Source organism: Rhinopithecus roxellana, chromosome 5 (genome assembly GCF_007565055.1).
Source record: "Rhinopithecus roxellana isolate Shanxi Qingling chromosome 5, ASM756505v1, whole genome shotgun sequence".
Taxonomy (NCBI): Eukaryota; Metazoa; Chordata; class Mammalia; order Primates; family Cercopithecidae; genus Rhinopithecus; species Rhinopithecus roxellana.
The window spans coordinates 68,508,423-68,528,492 of record NC_044553.1 but is presented as its reverse complement, the minus strand read 5'-3'; the positions used below and the strand labels follow the sequence as shown (position 1 = coordinate 68,528,492).

The 20,070-nt window shown below is 40.6% G+C and overlaps 1 protein-coding gene across 1 annotated transcript in view; it reads right to left on the bottom strand.

The window, feature by feature from the left end:
• The window catches only part of FSIP1 (fibrous sheath interacting protein 1), a 192,691-nt gene that overhangs the window by 116,916 nt on the left and 55,705 nt on the right, over nt 1-20,070 (bottom strand). Inside the window, exons 9-10 of the mRNA XM_030931580.1 lie at nt 18,065-18,223; nt 5,182-5,319 (exon numbers count right to left, since the gene is read on the bottom strand). Coding sequence (XP_030787440.1) covers nt 5,182-5,319; nt 18,065-18,223 — 297 coding nt within the window. The remainder of the gene's footprint in view (nt 1-5,181; nt 5,320-18,064; nt 18,224-20,070) is intronic.

The following is a 20,070-nucleotide window of genomic DNA, read 5'->3' as shown; positions in this document are numbered from 1 at the left end:
CCATCTACAGGCTGCCTGCTTGGGCCTGAGACACTCACCTAAACCATCCAGGCACCCCATGATACTTCAACACTCTCTACCCAGCCAGCGTCACTCCAGTCTAGTTTGAATACTTAGTCCCAGACAGACCATTTCCAATGAGATAATTCTAACTTTCTTCCTCAATATTTACCAGAAATATGTCTCTTTTTGGCTTCCCAATCACCACGCATTTTCCTCCTCCACTATAAAGAATCAAATTAACATTTAACATGTTAGCCCTTTAAATCTCTTTGGGAAGTGACCATCTGTGATTTTTCTACCAAACCACTCCCCTTCCCTCCTACCCCAACAAACACACACAAAACACACATGCACTAGTCTCTTCTTTGCTGGGCTAAATAAATACATGTAGCCCCATTAACAACCCCTCAGATGACCTGGTTTTACATCTCTTCCTCATCTTGGTCACTCTAATACCTACAGATGATCCCTTTTGCTTACTTCTCTCTTAATGTGTCCCAGAGCAGCTGTATGATACGGCTGACTCACACTAAGGAAATCCTACAGATGTGCTTCACACATGCTGCTTCCAGCACCCACTGCTCTTCCTTCCTCCACTCTCAGAGCTGCTTTTCAAGGCCCCTGATGCCTACTGAGTTTCACGTTAAGTGTGTGAGCTTCAACCTCATTTCATTGTGTCTACTTTCCCTAGCTCCTAATAGCTAAATCCACTGATGCCAACAACACTACCACCTCCTATAGACGAAATCAAATCCCACTTCCTCAACCAGTCTTGACCAAGACAAATGTGCATCAGCAGCCTCAGCCTAACCCTGAAACACAGAATTAAGCTGCTTTTCCAGCCTTTACTGACAAATCAATCCTGGATGCAGGCATTTCCAGTACCCCCCAGGGCTCCTATACTGCCCCTTAGCTCACTCTTTCTTCTCCCATCCCTAAAACAGGATATGGGTTTGATCCTTAGATCACCAATTCAATGGCCACAGATTACATCTTCCACCAGTAATCCTGAAAGGATGTTCCCTTGCAGGAGGCAGAATAAGGCAAAACTGCAAAGTTGGCCATTTCCTATCATTCAGAAACCACATTCTCTGGTTGGAGGGCAGTAGACTAATTTTGTATATAGAAAAGACAATCTTGCATTCTCCTAAAAAGTGTTACTAAACTTCCAAAAGTAACTTTCAATAGAAGATTTAATCCAATTAATACCAAATATTTAGGAAACACACAAACTAGTTTTAGATCCTATATATTACAAATAACGTCACTTCTTATTAAAGATAAGTGTGCCAACAATCTCTGACAAAAGAACAGAGATCATCTTGCACTACTCTCTTGATTCTAAAGCAATGAAATGAAGTCTCTCAGACAGCGGTCCCCAACCTTTTTGGCAATGGGGGAGGGGTGGGGGAGGGGTATGGTTTTTGGATGAAACTGTCCCACCTCAGATGATCAGGCATTAGATTTTCACAAGGAGTGTGCAATCTAGACCTCTGGCATGTGCAGTTCACAACAGGACTCGTGCTCCTATGAGAATCTAATGCCATTGATCTGATAGGAGGCAGAGCTCAGGTAAAGCAAGAGATGGGGAGTAGCTATAAATACAAATGAAGCCACCCTCACCTGCTGCTCACCACCTGCTGAGCGGCCCTGTACCTGGTCCTTGGTCCAGGGGTGGGGGACCCCTGCTCTAAGAAACTACGCAATTTATTCAGGGTCACAGAGCAGGCTATAAACAAAACTGAAACAAGGACTCAGGTCTCCAGATTCCCGGTCGAAATAATACCTAGGCATCTATGAGGTACAGTGCGTTTTCAGAGTTTGAAACACACAGTATCTTCCCCTCAACAGGCCACATGGTACACAATGTGAATCCACAATTATGAAATCAGTTATGAATTTACACTAAGCAATGAAAACATAAAACAGGGCCAGACGTGGTGGCTCAGGCCTGTAATCTCAGCCCTCTGGGAGGCCACAGTGGGCAGATTGCTTGAGCTCAGGAGTGACAGATCAGTCTGAGAAACAAGGTAAACCCCTGCCTCTCCTAAATATAAAAAAATTAGCTGGTCATGGTGGCACACACCTGTAGTCCCAGCTACTCAGGAGGCTGAGGTGGGAGGTTACCTGCACTCCAACTTGGGCAACGGAAGTGATACTCTTGTCTCAGAAAAAAAAAAAAAAAAAAAAAAAAAACATAAAACAGTACATATCAACATGCGTGGGCCTTTATCATGCAGATAACAGCCTCTGAAAGTGTTAACTATAAAACACAGTACTATGAAAATAAAATTTGTATAGGGGAACCCAAACATTTCACTCATGAATATTACTGATTATAACAAGTTTATCACACTTTAATTAACAAAAAAAACATTAATCATGAAAAGAAGAGCAAGTCCCAGAAAGGCAGTAATAGCATAGTTGTTAAATGCTAACCATTCGAATCCTATCTCCTCCACTTACTAGCCGTAAGGAATTAGTCAACCTCTCTTTCGCTCCATTTCTTCATCTACAAAATGAGGACTGGTGTTTACCTCATGGAGCAGCTGTGCTGATTAAACACTTCAGTATCTGTAAAATACTTGGGACAGTGCCTGGCTCATAGTTGGTATTCAATAACTGCTCTTATCTACTCATGTATTATTCTTTTCCACTTGGATAACAACCAACTCTTGACATTTATCATATCCCTTTAAGTGTAGCCAAACTTCATAAGCCAGTGGAATGACATACGCTTTATTAAAGGATCCTGGTTTTGAGCCAAAAATTAAATAATGGTAGAGATGTGGTAGAAAAGAACAGGTACATGTTCAAGGTATGTGATAAACGGCCAGTGTCTAAGTCTGTTTGGGCAACAAAATAATGGTATTTTGGGTGGTTTATAAACAACAGAAACTTATTTCTCACAGTTCTGGAAGCTGGGAAGTCCAAGATCAAAGAGCGGGCAGGTTTGGTGCCTAGTAAGGGCCCATTTCCTTGTTGACAGGGGTGACTTCTCACTACATCCTCACATGGTAAAAGGGGCAAATGAGTTCCCTTGGGCCTCTTTTATAAAGGCACTAATTTCACTCACAAGGGTTTCACTGACATGACCTAATCACTTCCCCAAATTCTCCACCTCCTAATCCCATCACCTTGGGGATTAGGGTTTCAACAGGAATTCTGGGGGGACACAAACCTCCAGACCACAGCAGTCAGAAATCAGGAGAATGGATCATGGGGAGTGACAGGCTTAGCCCACCTTGGATTGGCAGATATGGGGTGAGAGGAAGTACCAACAGTTTTCAAAACCAACCAAACCACAAACATTTCATTTATCACATGGAATTTACAATGTACCATCATTACCACTACAATGAATGGCCAAGAGCCCCCTTGCACTTCCCTACCATTCCTACTTTTTTTTTTTTTTCTTGAGACGGAGTCTTACTCTGTCACCCAGGCTGGAGTGCAGTTGTACAATCTCGGGCTCACTGCAACCTCCACCTCCCGGGTTCAAGTAGTTCTCCTGCCTCAGCCTCCCAAGTAACTGGGACTACAGGTGCACGCCGCCACACCTAGCTAATATTTTTTGCATTTTAGTAGAGACAGGGTTTCACCTTGTTACCCAGGCTGGTCGCGAACTCCTGAGTTCAGGCAATCCACCCACCTCAGCCTCCCAAAGTGCTGGGATTACAAGAGTGAGCCACTGCACCCGGCCCATTCCTACTTCTACTTCATCCCATCAACAGAATCAGGGAAATCTCTCTGAAAATGGAAACACAGGTCTCCCTGAAATATAACACCCATGAGATTCTCCATGCAAAGCAAATAAAAATGAGCTCTAAAAGAAGCACCATGTATTAATTCCCTTTAGATCTGCTGCCTAACTCTCATGAGGTGGCCCTGATCCCCATCAGGCTCTGTGTCAGTGCTGCTATCTGTGGCCTGCAGGCAGTGAGGGCAGTTCAGCTGGGCTTGACCATCAAGGTGTTGTGACACACTCTCAGGGGCTCTGAAGGGGAGCACATTTTAAAATCACTCACCTGATGTTTACTCCACAGTGCAGTATATTAAGTGGAATAATGAGAGAAGGGAATGACTGGAAACAAGAAATCCGACAAAAACCAGGTTATAAGTGGCTAAGGCATGAGGTGACAACACTGAGAGAAGGGTGATAAAAGTAGGGACAAAAAAAAAGACTTTGAGTCATAAGAAACTCAGGAAGGATATGGCAACAAATTAGTCACATTGATTAAAACTCAAAGAGGCTTGAAGATCACCCAAGATGACAGAATTTAGCAGGAGACCAAAAGGGGTTACTGCAGGTAATTATCTCAAGACCACAGTCACAAGCTCAGCCTTGACATGTTTAATTTTAGGTAAAATCCAGGTATCCAGCTAAAAATATGCTATGGGTAGCTGGAAAATCATAATACAATACAGCATTTCTAACAGGTTCAGAGTATCAACCAGCTCACAAATGAGTTGCTCTAAGAGTTTTCACTCATCAGTAATGACATGTCTTTATGTTGAGCAAGAAAAACATGAAGTAGGCCAAGAAAGACTTGCAATGCATTAAAATTCATTAATTACTAATAATATATTAGTAATTACAAACAAAAAGTGAGAGAATTTAAGCTATAAGTTCAAAACAGAAGGATGATTTTAGGGAGAACTACCAAATTTTTCCACAAAAACCGAATATTTGTGTCACTGTCAGAATATTAGGATTAAGGATAATTATTCTGACTTCAGATAGTATCTTACACACTATCCGAAGTATCTTACACACTATCTGAAGTCAGAATATGCTTTATGTTATTTAAATTAATGTTTTATATTATATAAATTGCTTAAATTCAGAATAATATCAAAGTCCTATGAATTATATGTTTAGTTTTTATTCACATTGTTACTGACAAATTCACATGGCTGATTTAACACGAGAACAGTCATAAAATAGTCAAAAGAGACTGAAACCTTTTTTGGTACAAGTATTGGCTATAATTAAACTTTAAATAAGAGAGATGGTCGGGTGTGGTCGCCCACACCTGGAATCCTAGCACTTTGGGAGGCTGAGTGGGGCAGGTCACTTGAGCCCAGGAGTTCGAGACCAGCCTGGGCAACATAGAGAGACCCCCACCTCTATTTTTTTTCTAAAAAACAATTAATTAAAAGAAAAGAAAGACTTACCACATTTTCCTTCATCATTCTCAGCTTTTCATCAATCTCTCTCAGCCGATTATGCAGATCCCGTTGCTGTTTGGTGTTCCTGAGTACCTTTTCTCCTGGAGTTACTTCCATATTTCTTTCACCATCAAAGTCAGGTTCCTAATTAAAACAACAACAACAACAACAACAACAATAAAAAACATCATTCCCAGGCTGGAAATGTGCTGTCACATACCAACCTCAAAGCAACTGAGCCTTGAGGGTTAGCTTTGCTTCTCAAACAATATTTCTTCCCTTCAAAACAATATTTTATAATGCTTTAAAGTCTTCCCATTTTAGGAGGTAAAGGTCCAATTGTACATACAAAAAGCAGGAAAGGAACCCAACTTCTGTAAGCATCTGGGAAGCAGAAGGAGACAGTGAAAAGAGCTGGGGTCAGGAAACAGGAACCTGGGTTCTGGTCCCTGCTCTGATACTTACCAGCTTGAAACCTTGGACTTTTCTCTGGACTTCAAGTTTATCATGTATAAATAAGAAGGAAAAAAACCCTGCCCATCCACATTATTAGAGGCAGCTGTGTAATAATGAGAAGAAAACTGGATTTGGCAACGTCAGGAGTTCTGAATCTTCACCCTGCCTGGTTCCTGACTAGACTGACCTTAGGGAAATGAATTAACCTCTCTGAGCTTCAGTTTCATCATCTGTAAAACAATAATAATAATAATAGATCTAGGCTAAAAGTCATCACAGTATGTAGTAGGCAAGCAACAAATCTCAATGCCAAACAAATGCAAGCTGAGTATGTCCTCTGAAAAGATTAAGTATTATATAATGAAAGTACTTCATTACTATCTGCAATATTTATATTGACAGAACTATATTTTCCCAAAGTTAATGTTATTTCTGGGTGATAAAAATGGGCATTTCTTGATAGGAATTTGTTCCTATATCTAAGATTAAACTTCCTTTCTCGCACACATCTGCTCTGTGTTGCCATATAAGTAACAGGCAGGAATGATATTTTCGAAATCACTCAAGCAATAATCCTACTCCCTCATTCCTTACATAGAGCTGGTCACCAGGAATACTATCCAGTTGCCAATCCCTAATACCTCTCTAATCAAGGCACTTGTTTCTTTCTCACTGTCTTAGTTAAGATATCCTCATCATTCACCAGCAGTTTTTAAACTCCAGTGAGCTTCAGAATCACCTCCAGAGCCCAGGAAAAAATCTGAAGGACCAGCCTCTACCCAGGAGATTCTGATTCAAAAGCTAAGGACGGGACAGGCATGGTGGCTCACACCTATAACCCCAACACTCCAGGAGGCCAAATCAGGAGGATCCCTTGAGCCCAGAAGTTTGAGACCAGCCTGGGCAACATAGTGAGACCCCATATCTACAAAATTAAAAATTAAAAAATTAGCCAGGCATGGTAACGCCTACAGCCCCAGCCACTTGGGAGGCTGAGGTGGGAGGATCACTTGAACCCAGGAGGTCGAGACTGCAGTAAGCTGTGATGGCACCACTGCACTCCAGACTGGGCAACAGAATGAGACTCTGTCTCAAAAAAAAAAGGACTAAGGACTAATAAACTGAAGCACACCTATTTGAGAATTCAAGAACTACTGACTTAGGTTGCTGCTGGAGCCTCCTCGCTGGTCTTGATGCTACCAGTCACCCTTGTTGATTCCATTCTTTGCAGGGAAGTCACAGAACAAGGTGCAAAGTATTCATGCTCTAGGCCCTACCAATCTCTTCATCTCATTTCCTACTGCTTGAGACTCAGACTCAGATGTGCAGCAATATTCACTACTCCTAGTTCCCCCGATTCCAACTCTCCAGCTCCTTGTGGGGACTCCCACCCATTTTGAGCCCAGCTCAAGCATATTTCCACAATATTCCCTGACATACCCACAAAGGACAAATTATTCTCTCAGCCATGCCACATGTTCCTTTATTGCACTTACCACACTGCCACTGCCTAGACAGTGACATGGCTGACCCTATTCTCTGTATCCCAATGCAAACTATAATCCTGAAGCTGTGTAAGCACTGGCCAATAGACTGTAATTTTGGTTTTCAAAACTTTCATCAAACTAGCAATGAATTTCAGTAAAATTATTATTGTATACAATTCTACTTAGCAAATTATTAAAAGAGTGCGTCAATTTCAAGAAGTGATTATTTTATATTTGGCTTCATGTCTCACTTCTGGTAGCTTTCAATCTCTAGAAGCATCCTGATATGGTTTGGCTCTGTGTCCCTACCAAATCTCATGTCGAATTGTAATCCCCAGTGTTGGGGGTGGCGCCTGGTGGGAGATGACTGGGTCATGGGGGTGGAGTTCTCATGAATGGGTTAGCACCATACCTTCAGTGCTGTTTTCGTGATTGTGAGTGAGTGAGTTACCATGAGGTCTGGTTGTTTAGAAGTGTGTATCACCTCCCTCTTCTCTCTCTCTTCCTCTTGCTCTGGCCATGTAAGAAGTGCCTGCTTCCCCTTCACCTTCTGCCATGATTGTAAGTTTCCTGAGGCTTCCCCAAAAGCAGAAGCTGCTATGCCTCTTGTACAGCCTGCAGAACCGTGAGCCAGTTAAACCTCTTTTCTTTATAAATTACCCATTCTCAGGTATTTCTTTATAGCAGTGAGAGAACAGTCTAATACACATCTAGAGGCTGAATTATTATCAGAAATATTTTTTAAAGGAAATCTAATGTTAGGGAGGAGTTTGGAAAAAATGGTATCAAGGTCTCTTTGCAATGCTAAGCAGTCCAGCATTTTATAAACTTTTATGAAGACACACCTGCTATGAAGTAGGACACATGGTAATCTGAAAAGCACCCTGGATTTCATTTTTAAATTGAAATTATTTTAATAATCTACAACTATGATTTTTTCTAAATCTTGGGGCAAGCAAAGAGAAGGCACAAAAAGAAAAAAATTGTAAGTTGGACTTAGCAACATTTTTAAATGTTGCTTAATCAAAGCCACCATTGAGAAAATGAACAAACCACTGACTGACAATGATCATAACACACATATCTGACAGAGGACTTGTATCCAGAACATATAAGGACCTCCTACAACTCGATAATAAAAATAATCAAATAGACAATAACAATAAATCAAATGACAATCAAATTCTATAAAGACTTGCACAGATACTTCATAAAAGCTGTGTGCATGACAAATAGGAACATGAAAACCTCCTCCACATCATTAGTCATTGGGGAAATTCAATTAAACCACAATGAGACACTACTATATAGCCACTAGCATGGCCCAGATGAAAAACTGAACACCAAATGCTGGAAATGTGTGAAACGAGAGGGACTCTCTTACATTGTTTGCAGGACTATACAATGGTACAACCACTTTGAAAAACAGGCCATTTCTTTTTTTTTTTTTTTTGAGATGGAGTCTCGCTGTGTTGCCAGGTTGGAGTGCAGTGGCGCAATCCTGGCTCACTGCAACCTCTGCCTCCTGGGTTGAAGAGATTCTCCTTCCTCAGCCTCCTGAGTAACTGAGATTACAAGCATGCCCAGCTAAGTTTTGTATTTTTAGTAGAGACAGGGTTTCACCATGTTGGCCAGGATGGTCTCGATCTCTTGACCTTGTGATCCACCCGCCTAGGCCACTCAAACTGCTGGGATTACAGCTGTGAGCCACCATGCCAAAACAGGCCATTTCTTAAAAAGTTAAATGTTTGTCGATCCTGTGACCCAAAAATTCAACTCCTATGAATTTATCAAAGAGAAATTAAAATATGTAACTATAGCCTTGTACACAAATGTTCATGGCAGCTAAAAACTGAAAACAGCCCAGGTGTCCATCAATAGAAGTATGATAAACTATGGTGAGTACCTGCCACAGCTGGGACCATCAGGGCGTTTCTCCTGGAGCTCCATCTCCTGGTTAGGTTTAGTCAAAGTAAGGGGAGGAGTTCTAGGAGAGTAGAGGACAGAAGGAGAGAGAGCTTGGGGTATTTTTCCCCTTCCCCCCATACTTTGCATCACAGTTTGGGCAGTGATGTATCCCTGAGATGTGCTGAGTTTTCTTAGATTCAACTGCATATTCATGCTCAAAGACTAACAGACGACACACTTAGAGCCACTCTACTCAGAAGGATATAAAACAGGAAACACAGCAGGGCAGTATCAGGTATCCCTTTTCAATGGGAGTGTCTGCTACAGTCCATGCCAAAACAATATAGGTATAAAGAGCAAAACAGCTATAAGCTACCTGTCTTAAAATCCTCCTATCCTACAGGAGCCATTATGTCTTGAAATGCCCCCACAGGCACACTGAGTCCAGGGACCCAGCAAGAAATGTGCCCAGCCACAAGAATCACTGCAGTCAGAGATACCCAAAATATGGCTTCTCCATCAGGTCTTTATAATTCTCCCAATCCAGGGATCATTTTAAGCATAAGCAAAGTTGCCTCCTAACGTATTCGGCATTCCAACTTTTCTCAGATTGCCAAGGAAACAGAGTTAGGAAACTAACTACAGCTCAAATGCTCATGCTGAGGGGGCTGGGGTTGGCTAACCCTTTGCTCATGTCCTCTATTATTACAACTTCAGATGGCCAGTTCTTCTCCCACAGCTCCAGCTCTTGCTGAGCTCCCACACACTTTTTCTTCCCCCGTCCACTGTGGCTAGTCTCTTGGTGTCCCAACATCCACTGTTAGCTCCTTTAAAGCTATATAAATAGTCCCTTCATATAATTATCTTCAAAATACAAGCTAGATATTCCTTCTGTTTCTTGTCAAAAACTCTAACTGATATATAAGAGTGTGTGTGTAAGTGTGTGTGTGTGTAGAGAGAAATAGACTGGAAAGAAATTTAACAATAATTAACTTGGTAAAAATCCTGATTATTTAATCTTATTTTTCTTATTTTTGTCGTTCCTGAATTTCCTACAATAAGCATGTATCAATTTCATAAGCAGACAGACCTTTTTTGTTTGATTTTTTTTTTGAGACATGGTCTTATTCTGCCACCCAGGCTTGAGTGCAGTGGCGCAGTCACATCTCACTGCAGCCTCGTCCTCCCAGGCTCAAGCGATCCTCCCACCTCAGCCTCTCAAGTGGCTGGGACTACAGGCGCACACCACCTTGCCTAGCTGATTTTTTGTGTATGAAGAAGGAATGGATTTCACTATGTTGCCCAGGCTGATTTTGAACTCCTGGGCTCAAGGGATCCTCCTGCCTCAGCCTCTCAAAGTGCTGGGATTACAGATGTGAGCCACAGATTTTTTATTTTTAACACATTTTTCTACCAGGGCCATTTTTGTTCTGTTCTGACAATGTGACTCTCCATACCTAAGAGGTATAGACCCGAAGGTTGGATTCTAGCTTCAGTTCTGCTGGAACAATCAGCTGTGTACTTTTGAGGAAATCACCTCCTCTTTCTAGGTCTCAATTACTTCTGAGAAAGTTATTTCCCCTTCTAATAGCTTATGAGTGTGTAATTCTCCACAATTAGACCCAAAGGATATACAACAGCTTTCTTCAGTCATGGCCTCCAATAGCATAACTATATAGTTCAAATATTTGAGAAATATTGTATGATGAAAGCAGAGGCCAAGAGAGGGCAAGGAAAGGTAGCCACTGATGCTGACAAAAATTGCCCCGCTGCAAACTCAAAAAGCTCTGTGGTGCCAGGAAAGATCCTTTTCTCACAACAAAGTGCCAACCAGTACTATCTGTCCTCGTAATCATCAGGAAATATCTTGATTTCTCATAGTAGAAATGTTTAATCAGATTCTCTGACCGGCATATCATTTCTGTGTTTCTGAGGCATACAGGAATGCTTTTATGGAGAATTCAATAAAAGCTCTCCTCGATATGCCACAAGAAGAGAACTGTCCCTGAGGCCAAGATCAATAGATACTTGTTGATTTGACTAATTGGTTGCCAAGAGATTCCGAGTTTATCCTTAGAAAAAGTATCTGTGGTGTTGAGTAGGCCAAAAGGGATCTTTGAAGCAAAATAAACTCATTTTCAAAAGTCAAAAACAGAGGAAATTACCCACAGCTTCATAAGTTATTTGATATGCAAATAAGGCATGCGTTAAGGATTGGGAAAATACAAACCTGCCTAAATCAAGCCAGTTTGTCCTATGTTTTCAAGCTAATGCTATACATTTCCATAGGTTCCTGCTATTTCCTGTCATCAGATGGATCATGTGCCTGGCAGTACCAAAAGTAGAGAACAAGATTGTTTTTATCACCTTGGAATAATGCCATAAAATGAAGGAAACCTTGACTACATCAGAAGCTTAACAGAGGGAAGCAAAGAAATATAAACTTCACAGTAATCTGTAAAATGGAGGTGGCAAGGGTAGTTTCCCAGATTTAACTGGAGATCTAACAGATTGGCACTGGAGGTAAAGAGCTCTGAAGCAACTTCTTGTTTGTTTCTCAAACCCATAAATCCATGCTCCTGTGGCTTCTATGGGTTTTGGAAACGAACAGATGGTCAATAAGATTTCTGTGCCTGTAACTAGCATACATTTAAAAAATCCTAAATTCCTGCCCTCAACCAACACTTTAAGTACATCTGGGGTCAAGTGGAGTCCATGGCCATTACTGGAACTATACGAATCCCTGGACCCAATAATAAAACATCTTTCAGAATTACATGTCAAACAATGGTCTGTATTTCCTCAATTTCAGCTAACATTGAGACAGGAAGAAACCAAAAAAAAATTAATTGTTGCTGTCAGCAATAATAACATGATCTTGGCAAGAAAGGAGATCAATATAAACTACAATTTTCCTCAGTCAAATGATTGCTAACTTTTTCTTGAGCTTACCAAATTGTGTACAACTGAATCAATAGTTTAAGAATAAGAGAATAAATCAAACTAAGGAGGACCTTTATATTCAATTAAACTAGTTAGTTTAAGAACACAGTGATGCCGCCTGTCAAGGAGAGCCATTTCTGAGGCCCTCCCCAATCAGAAAAAAAAATCTAACGGTGAACTGGAATTCTAGATTTAGTAAAACTGATTTCATGAGAGATGAATAAACTGTACTTGCATATAAGAGCCAAATGGAATAGAATTTATTATTGAATCCAGTTGCTAAGGATTTAAGAAACTGAATGCTTATATAACTCCTATATTTTAGATATTTCTGGAGAGAACTGGAATCTAATACATCTACAAATAAGAAGTATGGTAACTAAATTATAGAACATCACTCAGTTTTATGGTGGGATTTACAATACGTGGAAAGAACAAACTGATTTGTTGAGGGTTAGGAGATGGATACAGAAAAGTATGCACAGTTAAACCACAGATCTTAAGAAAAAATTGCTTCAATTATTTCTCTTGCTAAGACAAAATGAAAATAAAAAGCAGATGTAAAAACTGCAACCACATATTATTCACATTACAGAAAGAGCAGTAATATGCCATTCTTTCTTTTGACTATAACCACATGCTTTGTTTTATGCTAACGAAATCAGATATGTAAAAGCCAAATGCTGCTTTTAAAACATTGCCATAAAGTTAAGTGCTGGGCCAGAGCATCTATATGAGAACGTCACAGTCAGTGAGCCCATAAAGAGAAGAAGACTTCTTATCTGCCCTTTTCACAAAGACCAGCACCTCCTTCATCTCTGAGCCACATGCCTAGAGTTCCTCAAACTATTCTGACTCAAGCACATTGACCCAACCACATTTATCATCTTAAATCTATGTGCATACCAACTTACTACCTTACAGTTACCATACACAGATAAGTCAGAAAGTCTATGTTTCAGCTTGTTCAGAAAACTGTTTTCTTGACCAACAAAGATAAATCTTCAAAGGAATTTTTAAAATATCATGCCTTCATTAAATAACCTTTCCTTTCCCTGTGCTCCCGCAGCATACACTTTCCGTACTTTTCATCCGATCAGTGCCCATCTGGTGGTGGTTCCTGTTTCACTGCACAGTCACTCCACAACTTGTTCTATGCTTACATCACATCCTCTGGTATCCTACAAACCTTGAGGTCAGAGATCAAGCTTCATACTAGTCTGGACACTACATCAGCCACTACAGTGTCTTCTACGAAATAAGCAGGCATTCAAAAATGTACTGATGATCTCTGCAAAGGCTGGACAAGCAACATAAATGCGTGAAGTGGGCCTCAGGGCCTGCCATACAATATAGAGTGGTGGATACTGCAGCAAACTGGAGAATCTGTGCCCCACAGAAAGAGCAGTTGCTATTCAGCTCAATCCAGTAACTGCCAAGCAAGAATTTAGGTCTAATGCTGACATATTTTCTAATTTGAATTTTTCAAGAGAGAACTAGAAATTTGGATATTTATAGGAATTCACCTAATTTTTTAAATGTTGGCTAAGAAAAATCTTTAAACACTTTGTAAGCAAAAGGAGACCCATCTGAGAGCTTAATTTGTCCTGTAGGTCAGGGGTTCCTGACCCCCAGGCCATGGACGGCTCTGGTAGGTGGCTTGTTAGAAACAGGGCCCCAGAGCAGGAGGTGAGTGGCAGGCACAAGTAAAGCTTCATCTGTATTTGCAGCCACTGCCCTCACTCGCCTCACCACCTGAGCTCTGCCTCCTGGTAGATCAGCATCAGATTCTCACAGTAGTGTGAACCCTGTCATGAACTGCACATGCAAGGGATCTAGGCTGCACACTCCTTATGAGAATCTAATACCTGATGATCTGTCACTGTCTCCCATCACCCCTGGATGGAACCATCTAGTTGCAGGAAAACAAGCTCAGAGCTCCCACTGAGTCTACATTATGGTAAGTTGTATAATTATTTTGTTATATATTACAATGTAATAATAATAGAAATAAAGTACACAATAAATGTAACATGTTTGAATCATCCCGAACCCATCCCTCTCCATGGGTCTGTGGAAGAATTGTCTTTCATGAAACCAGTCCCTGATGCCAAAATAGTTGGGGACTGCTACTATAGGCCACCAGTTTTCAGCCTCGTGATACACAATGGTGTTCTTCTGTGTCTCTGATCCCTCTGCCTCCCTCCCTAGTTCCTCTTCCTCCTCCTGCCCCTCACTTATGGAAACAGACTTTCTGGATATTCTTTGGATGTGCTCTCTCCCTCTCCTCTGAACCACCACAGCACTTTACTTACAGCCTTCTATGAGCCTGGGCACGGTGGTTCATGCCTGTAATCCCAGCATTTTGGGAGGCTGAGGCAGGTGAATCTCTTGAGGCCAGGAGTTCAAGACCAGCCTAGGCAACACAGTGAGACCACATCTCTACAAAAAATTTTGAAAAATAGCTGGTGTGATGGCATGCACCTGTAGTTCCAGCTTCTGGGGAGGGTGAGGTTGGAGGATCACTTGGGCCTGGGAGGTGAAGGCTGCAGCAAGCCATGATTGCACCACTGTACTTCCAGTCTGGGTGACAGAGCGAGACCTTGTCTCTTGAAGAAAATAAAGCTTCCTATGGCACTTGCCTGTGCTGTCTTGTCCACAGTTTTCTACATATACTCAATACCTCCCGTAAGGAAATACATTCTTTATGTCATTTATAATAATATAATTTGCTGAGTTCCGTGTCACTGTGCTAAACACTTTGTGTATATTAACTCAGCTACTCTTTACAAGAACCCTAAAGAATATTACTATTATTTTATAAATAAGGAAAACGAGGTTTAGAAAGCTTCTAATTAGTGCCCAAGTCCACAGAACTAGTAAATGTTAGAGCCAAATTTGAGGTGAGACTTTTTTTTTTAAATTATACTTTAAGTTCTAGGGTACAGGTGCACAACGTGCAGGTTTGTTACATATGTATACATGTGCAGATAATTTCCATCATTTTTTTTTTTCTTTTTTTTGGTGGTGGGGGACAGAGTCTTGCTCTGTCACTCAGGCTGGAGCACAGTGGCGCGATCTCAGCTCACTGCAAGCTCTGCCTCCCAGGTTCATGCCATTCTGCTGCCTCAGCCTCCCGAGTACCTGGAACTACAAGCGCCCGCCACCACACCTGGCTAATTTTGTTGTATTTTTAGTAGAGACGGGGTTTAACCGTGTTAGCCAGGATGGTCTCGATCTCCTGACCTCGTGATTCGCCCACCTTGGCCTCCCAAAGTGCTGGGATTACAGGCGTGAGCCACTGTGTCCAGGCTGAAGTGAGACTTTCTGATTCCAAAGTATTTTATTTGCCTGATTCACCTTTAAGTTCTCTACAATTCCTTATATCCAGGAGCACTCAGTATGTGTTGAATCAACTGTTCAAAAACAGAAATTTATATTCCACTTAAAAGAAATTCTTAAGGAGAACATAGAATAATTACTGGTGAGTTAATGGTTTGCAGAAGAGTTAAAGTGAATATGAACTATGAATATTTGTAGATTAGCAATTGATTGGAACTCATTCATCAACTACACAGATACACAGGGTTTATTCAAGATACAGTGTATTTATACAAAAGTAGTCCAATCCAAAAATAATATCCCTAAAATACTTTGCCATGTTAGCATTTTTGCTTTGAAAATTCAATGTGCAATGCTGGTTTTAGTTAGAAATGAAGAAATGCCAAAGGGAAATTGAACAAAAGCTCAAAAGATATTCTTTTTTCTTTTACATGCAAAAAGCATAAATTATTTCTTTTTAACAACTACAGTACATTTTTGTTTCTACATCCAATGGGAGTCCCAAAATGTTGTTTTCCCTTTTCTTTCCAAATATATGTTGTTTCACTAAAAACACATAATCTCAGTATGTAACAAAAATGTAATGTACTGGTTTTCCCTTTCATTACATTTAAAATATCTTATCTGAACCATAAAAGTGAACTCTGAAAATGTGATTTTGTTGATGATGAGAAAATGGGACCATATTCATGCTTTTTATTTGAAACCCAAATGGCCCAACAAATCTCTGAATTCTCTGTCTCTTTCAAGAAGAGGAGGAAACAAGGGTCACCAGGTCATTCCCATGCTATATTTTTGCCAAAAATGCACCTTTTGGATGGCTCTATCAGTGCCTTGGACTTCACAGACTTCACTTCATTTGACAGTCATGAAAAAGACATTTTCAATATTTAAGATCATAGTTTAGCTCTGAGATTTCAGCTACCCTTGAAATCTAACAACAACAAAAATAAACTGAAACATGAAAAGAACAAAGAGTATCTCTGAAACATTTTATTATTCTATGTAGGGTTCCTCCTTTTTGAAAAACAGAATTCAGTAACATAAATAAACTAGCCTAACTCATGTCAAAGTCCTGAGATATGGCCGGGCGCAGTGGCTCACGCCTGTAATCCCAGCACTTTGGGAGGCCAAGGCGGGTGGATCACGAGGTCAAGAGACAGAGACCATCCTGACCAACACAGTGAAATCCCATCTCTACTAAAAATACAAAAATTAGCCGGGCGTGGTGGCGGGCGCCTGTAGTCCCAGCAACTCGGGAGGCTGAGGCAGGAGAATGGCTTGAACCCGGGACGTGGAGGTTGCAGTGAGCTGAGATTGCGCCACTGCACTCCAGCCTGGTGATAGAGCAAGACTCCATCTTAAAATAAAATAAAATAAAATAAAATAAAATAAAATAAAATAAAAAACAAAGTCCTGGAATACATTCAAGTGAGGACAAAGATTCCAATTATCTCTGTTTTCCAAGAATTTTCATCCCACTGCAGAATTTCAAATCGATAGTGGGAATAACAGCATCACTACTGCGGTTTAAAGGATCAGAAGCAGCTGTTCTGTCCTTTATAAATACAACCAGTTACAAAACTGTTTCCTTGGAACACCTTCATACTGCTCCTTTCCCCTCAGGTTGCTTCAACTGGCATGAAGCTAGATCCCTAACCTTCAACTGACAGCTTAGAGAAGGTGCTTACTATAAATCAGAAGGATTACCTATAGGCTACTGAATTTAAATCTTTGGATGTTCCACGAAGATCACAGCCATCTACGACTGTACAGAAAATGATCTGGTGAAAACTTTTACAAAGCTGCTACAGGGTTATTAATCTCTTATGCAATCAGAAATTTTCTCCTCAGTCTACCACCCAAACCAAACCAGATGCCATGAAGTACTAAAATACAGGCGTGGGGGAGAAATTTACTTTTCTGATATGTCACACCTTCTGCCAGAATTTTTTTTTTTTTTTGACAGGGAATCTCGTTGTGTTGCCCAGGCTGGAGCACAGTGGCATGACCTCAACTCACTGCAACCTCCCACCTCCTGGGTTCAAGTGATTCCCCTGCCTCAGGCTCTCGAGTAGCTGGGATTACAGGCATGCACCACCACACTCAGCTGATTTTTGTATTTTTAGTAGAGATGGGATTTCATCATGTTGCCTGTTGGCCAGGCTGGTCTTGAACTCCTGACCTCAAGTGATCCACCCACCTTGGCCTCCCAAAGTGCTGGGATTACAGGCGTGAGCCACCACATCTGCTTTGTAAAAGAATATTTGAGGGAACTACTGACAGAAGAAAAAATTCATTTCAAAACTCTCATAGGAGAGAAGTCAACATAATGAGCTTCACTGCTTGATGTTAAATTAAAGGAGCGAAAAGAATGTGGCGGAGTAAAGGGCCAATGGCTGCCACTGCTAACACCTAGTGCCAGAGGAATAAAGAAAAATTAGACTCTCTAAGGACTCATGAGTGCCACATCAGCTTTCTTCCCTCCCCTCACTCTTGATCATGATCGAGATTTAGCTTAAATCATACAGATACAATAATATTAAAATAAGTATTTCCTCAGTGACCCCATCCCAGAAAATTACCCAAATGAAAGAAAAGTGAGTAGAAAGTGGAAGTAATCAAAGGAATATACACACTGTTAGGAAACTAGGATCACTGGAAAAAGCAACTGGTTAACAATCAGATTGTAAAATTATGTGAACTAGCTTTAGCACACATTAACTTGAACAGTCTATGGGTTCTTCAAATACCTGATTATTCTGATTTTCAAGTCTTGGAGAAAAGCTGGAAATTGTTGGGAAGGCTGCAGAGAGTTCCTGGAGTTTTATATCAATTTCAGCAAGCTGCTGATGCTGGGTGACTGCCAGTGCATATCCTTTTACTGGGACCACCCAGCCAGACTGATCACCCTAAGAGGAAACAAGGGTCACCAGGTCATTCCCAGGCTATATTTTTACCAAAATATACCTTTCAGGTGGCTACAACAATGCCCAGGACTTCACACAAACACACACACACACGCACGCACAAACACACACAAACAGAATTAACATTGGGTTAGTAAAAGAATATGAAATAGTTTCTGGTTTTGTTATCTGCCAGCCTGCATAAAGTATCTCCTAATATTTTGATGGGGGTTTCCCCTGTGGAACAAATCTCTTAGTTTCACAGTCTGGTTCTCATGACATTCTCATTTATCTACATTCAAAAAATGTTTTGTGGCATGTTAAGTAGGAAGAAAGTAGGTTTACCCTCTAATGGGACATGGTATTTTCAAACTCTGTTCCTTAAAAGTAACACAGGGTCTATAAAATCAGTTGCTTGGGTTTCACAAACTTAATTGATCATCTTTCATTCAACTAATATTTGTTCCATATTAACTCATAAAACCCATTCATTACATTCATTCAAAAATCTCATACTAGACACCTGCTGAACATATATATTATGCTAGGCACTGGTGATTCGATATGAATATCACAAGGTTCTGCCCTCAAGGAGTTCTCAATTTCTTGGCAGCAACAATTTTAACAAGGTGTGAAGAGTGCCGGTAAGCCCTGGGCACCATGGGAACCAGAGAGGATCAACTAACCTCTGTGGGCAGGAAAGGACTGGAGAAAACAGGACCTTAATCAAGGAAACACCATGATCAGGTCTGTATTTTAAAACTGGAACTACTGAGAGCAAGAGTGGAGGCAGAAAGCCCAGTTAAGAAGCAATAGTTATAATCTAGAACAAAAGTGCTGAATGACTGAACTAAGGAATGTTTTCTGGGAATACAGAACAGAATCCAGAGATATATAGGAAGCAGAATTTATAGAACCTGGAGGTAATTTTGTGGAAGAGTACAGGGAGACATAAAGATCAAGGATAAAGAACAAGTTCCTCAAGACACGGATGCCCACCGTCACCACTCCTATTCAACATAATACTGGAAGTCCTAATCAGAGTAATCAAGAAAGAGAAAAAAATAAAAGGCATTCAAATAGAAAGAGAAGAAGTTCAACTATCTCTGTTAGCAGATGACATGATTCTATACCTAAAAACCTACAGTCTCTGACCAAAAGCTCCTATATTTGACAAACAACTTCAGCAAGGTTTCAGGATACAAAATCAATGTACAAAAACCAACAACATTTCTATACACCAACAACATCCAAGCTGAGAGCCAAATCAAGAACGCAATTCCATTCACAAGAGCCATAAAAAGAACAAAATACCTAGGAATACAGCTAACCAGGGAGGTGAAAGACCTCTACAATGAGAATTAAAAAGCACTGCTCAAAGAAACCAGAGATGACACAAACAAGTGGAAAAATATTCCATGCTCATGGATAGGAAGAATCAGTATTGCTAAAATGGCCATACTGCCCAAAGCAATTTACAGATTCAATGCTATTCTAAAAACTACCAATGATCTTTTTAACAAAATTAGAAAAAGCTATTTTAAAATTCATATGAAACCAAAAAAGAGCCTGGATAGCCAAGCCAATCCTAGGCAAAAAGAACAAAGGATGCATCACGTTACCTGACTTCAAACTATATTACAAGGCTACAGTCACCAAGACAGCATAGTACTAGTACAAAAACAGACACATAAACCAATGGAACAGAAGAGAAAGCCCAGAAATAAAGCCACACACATACAACCATCTGATCTTCAACAAAGTTGACAAAAACAAACAATGGGGAAAAGGACTCCCTGTTCAATAAATGCTGCTGGCATAACTGGCTAGCCATATGCAGAATATTGAAA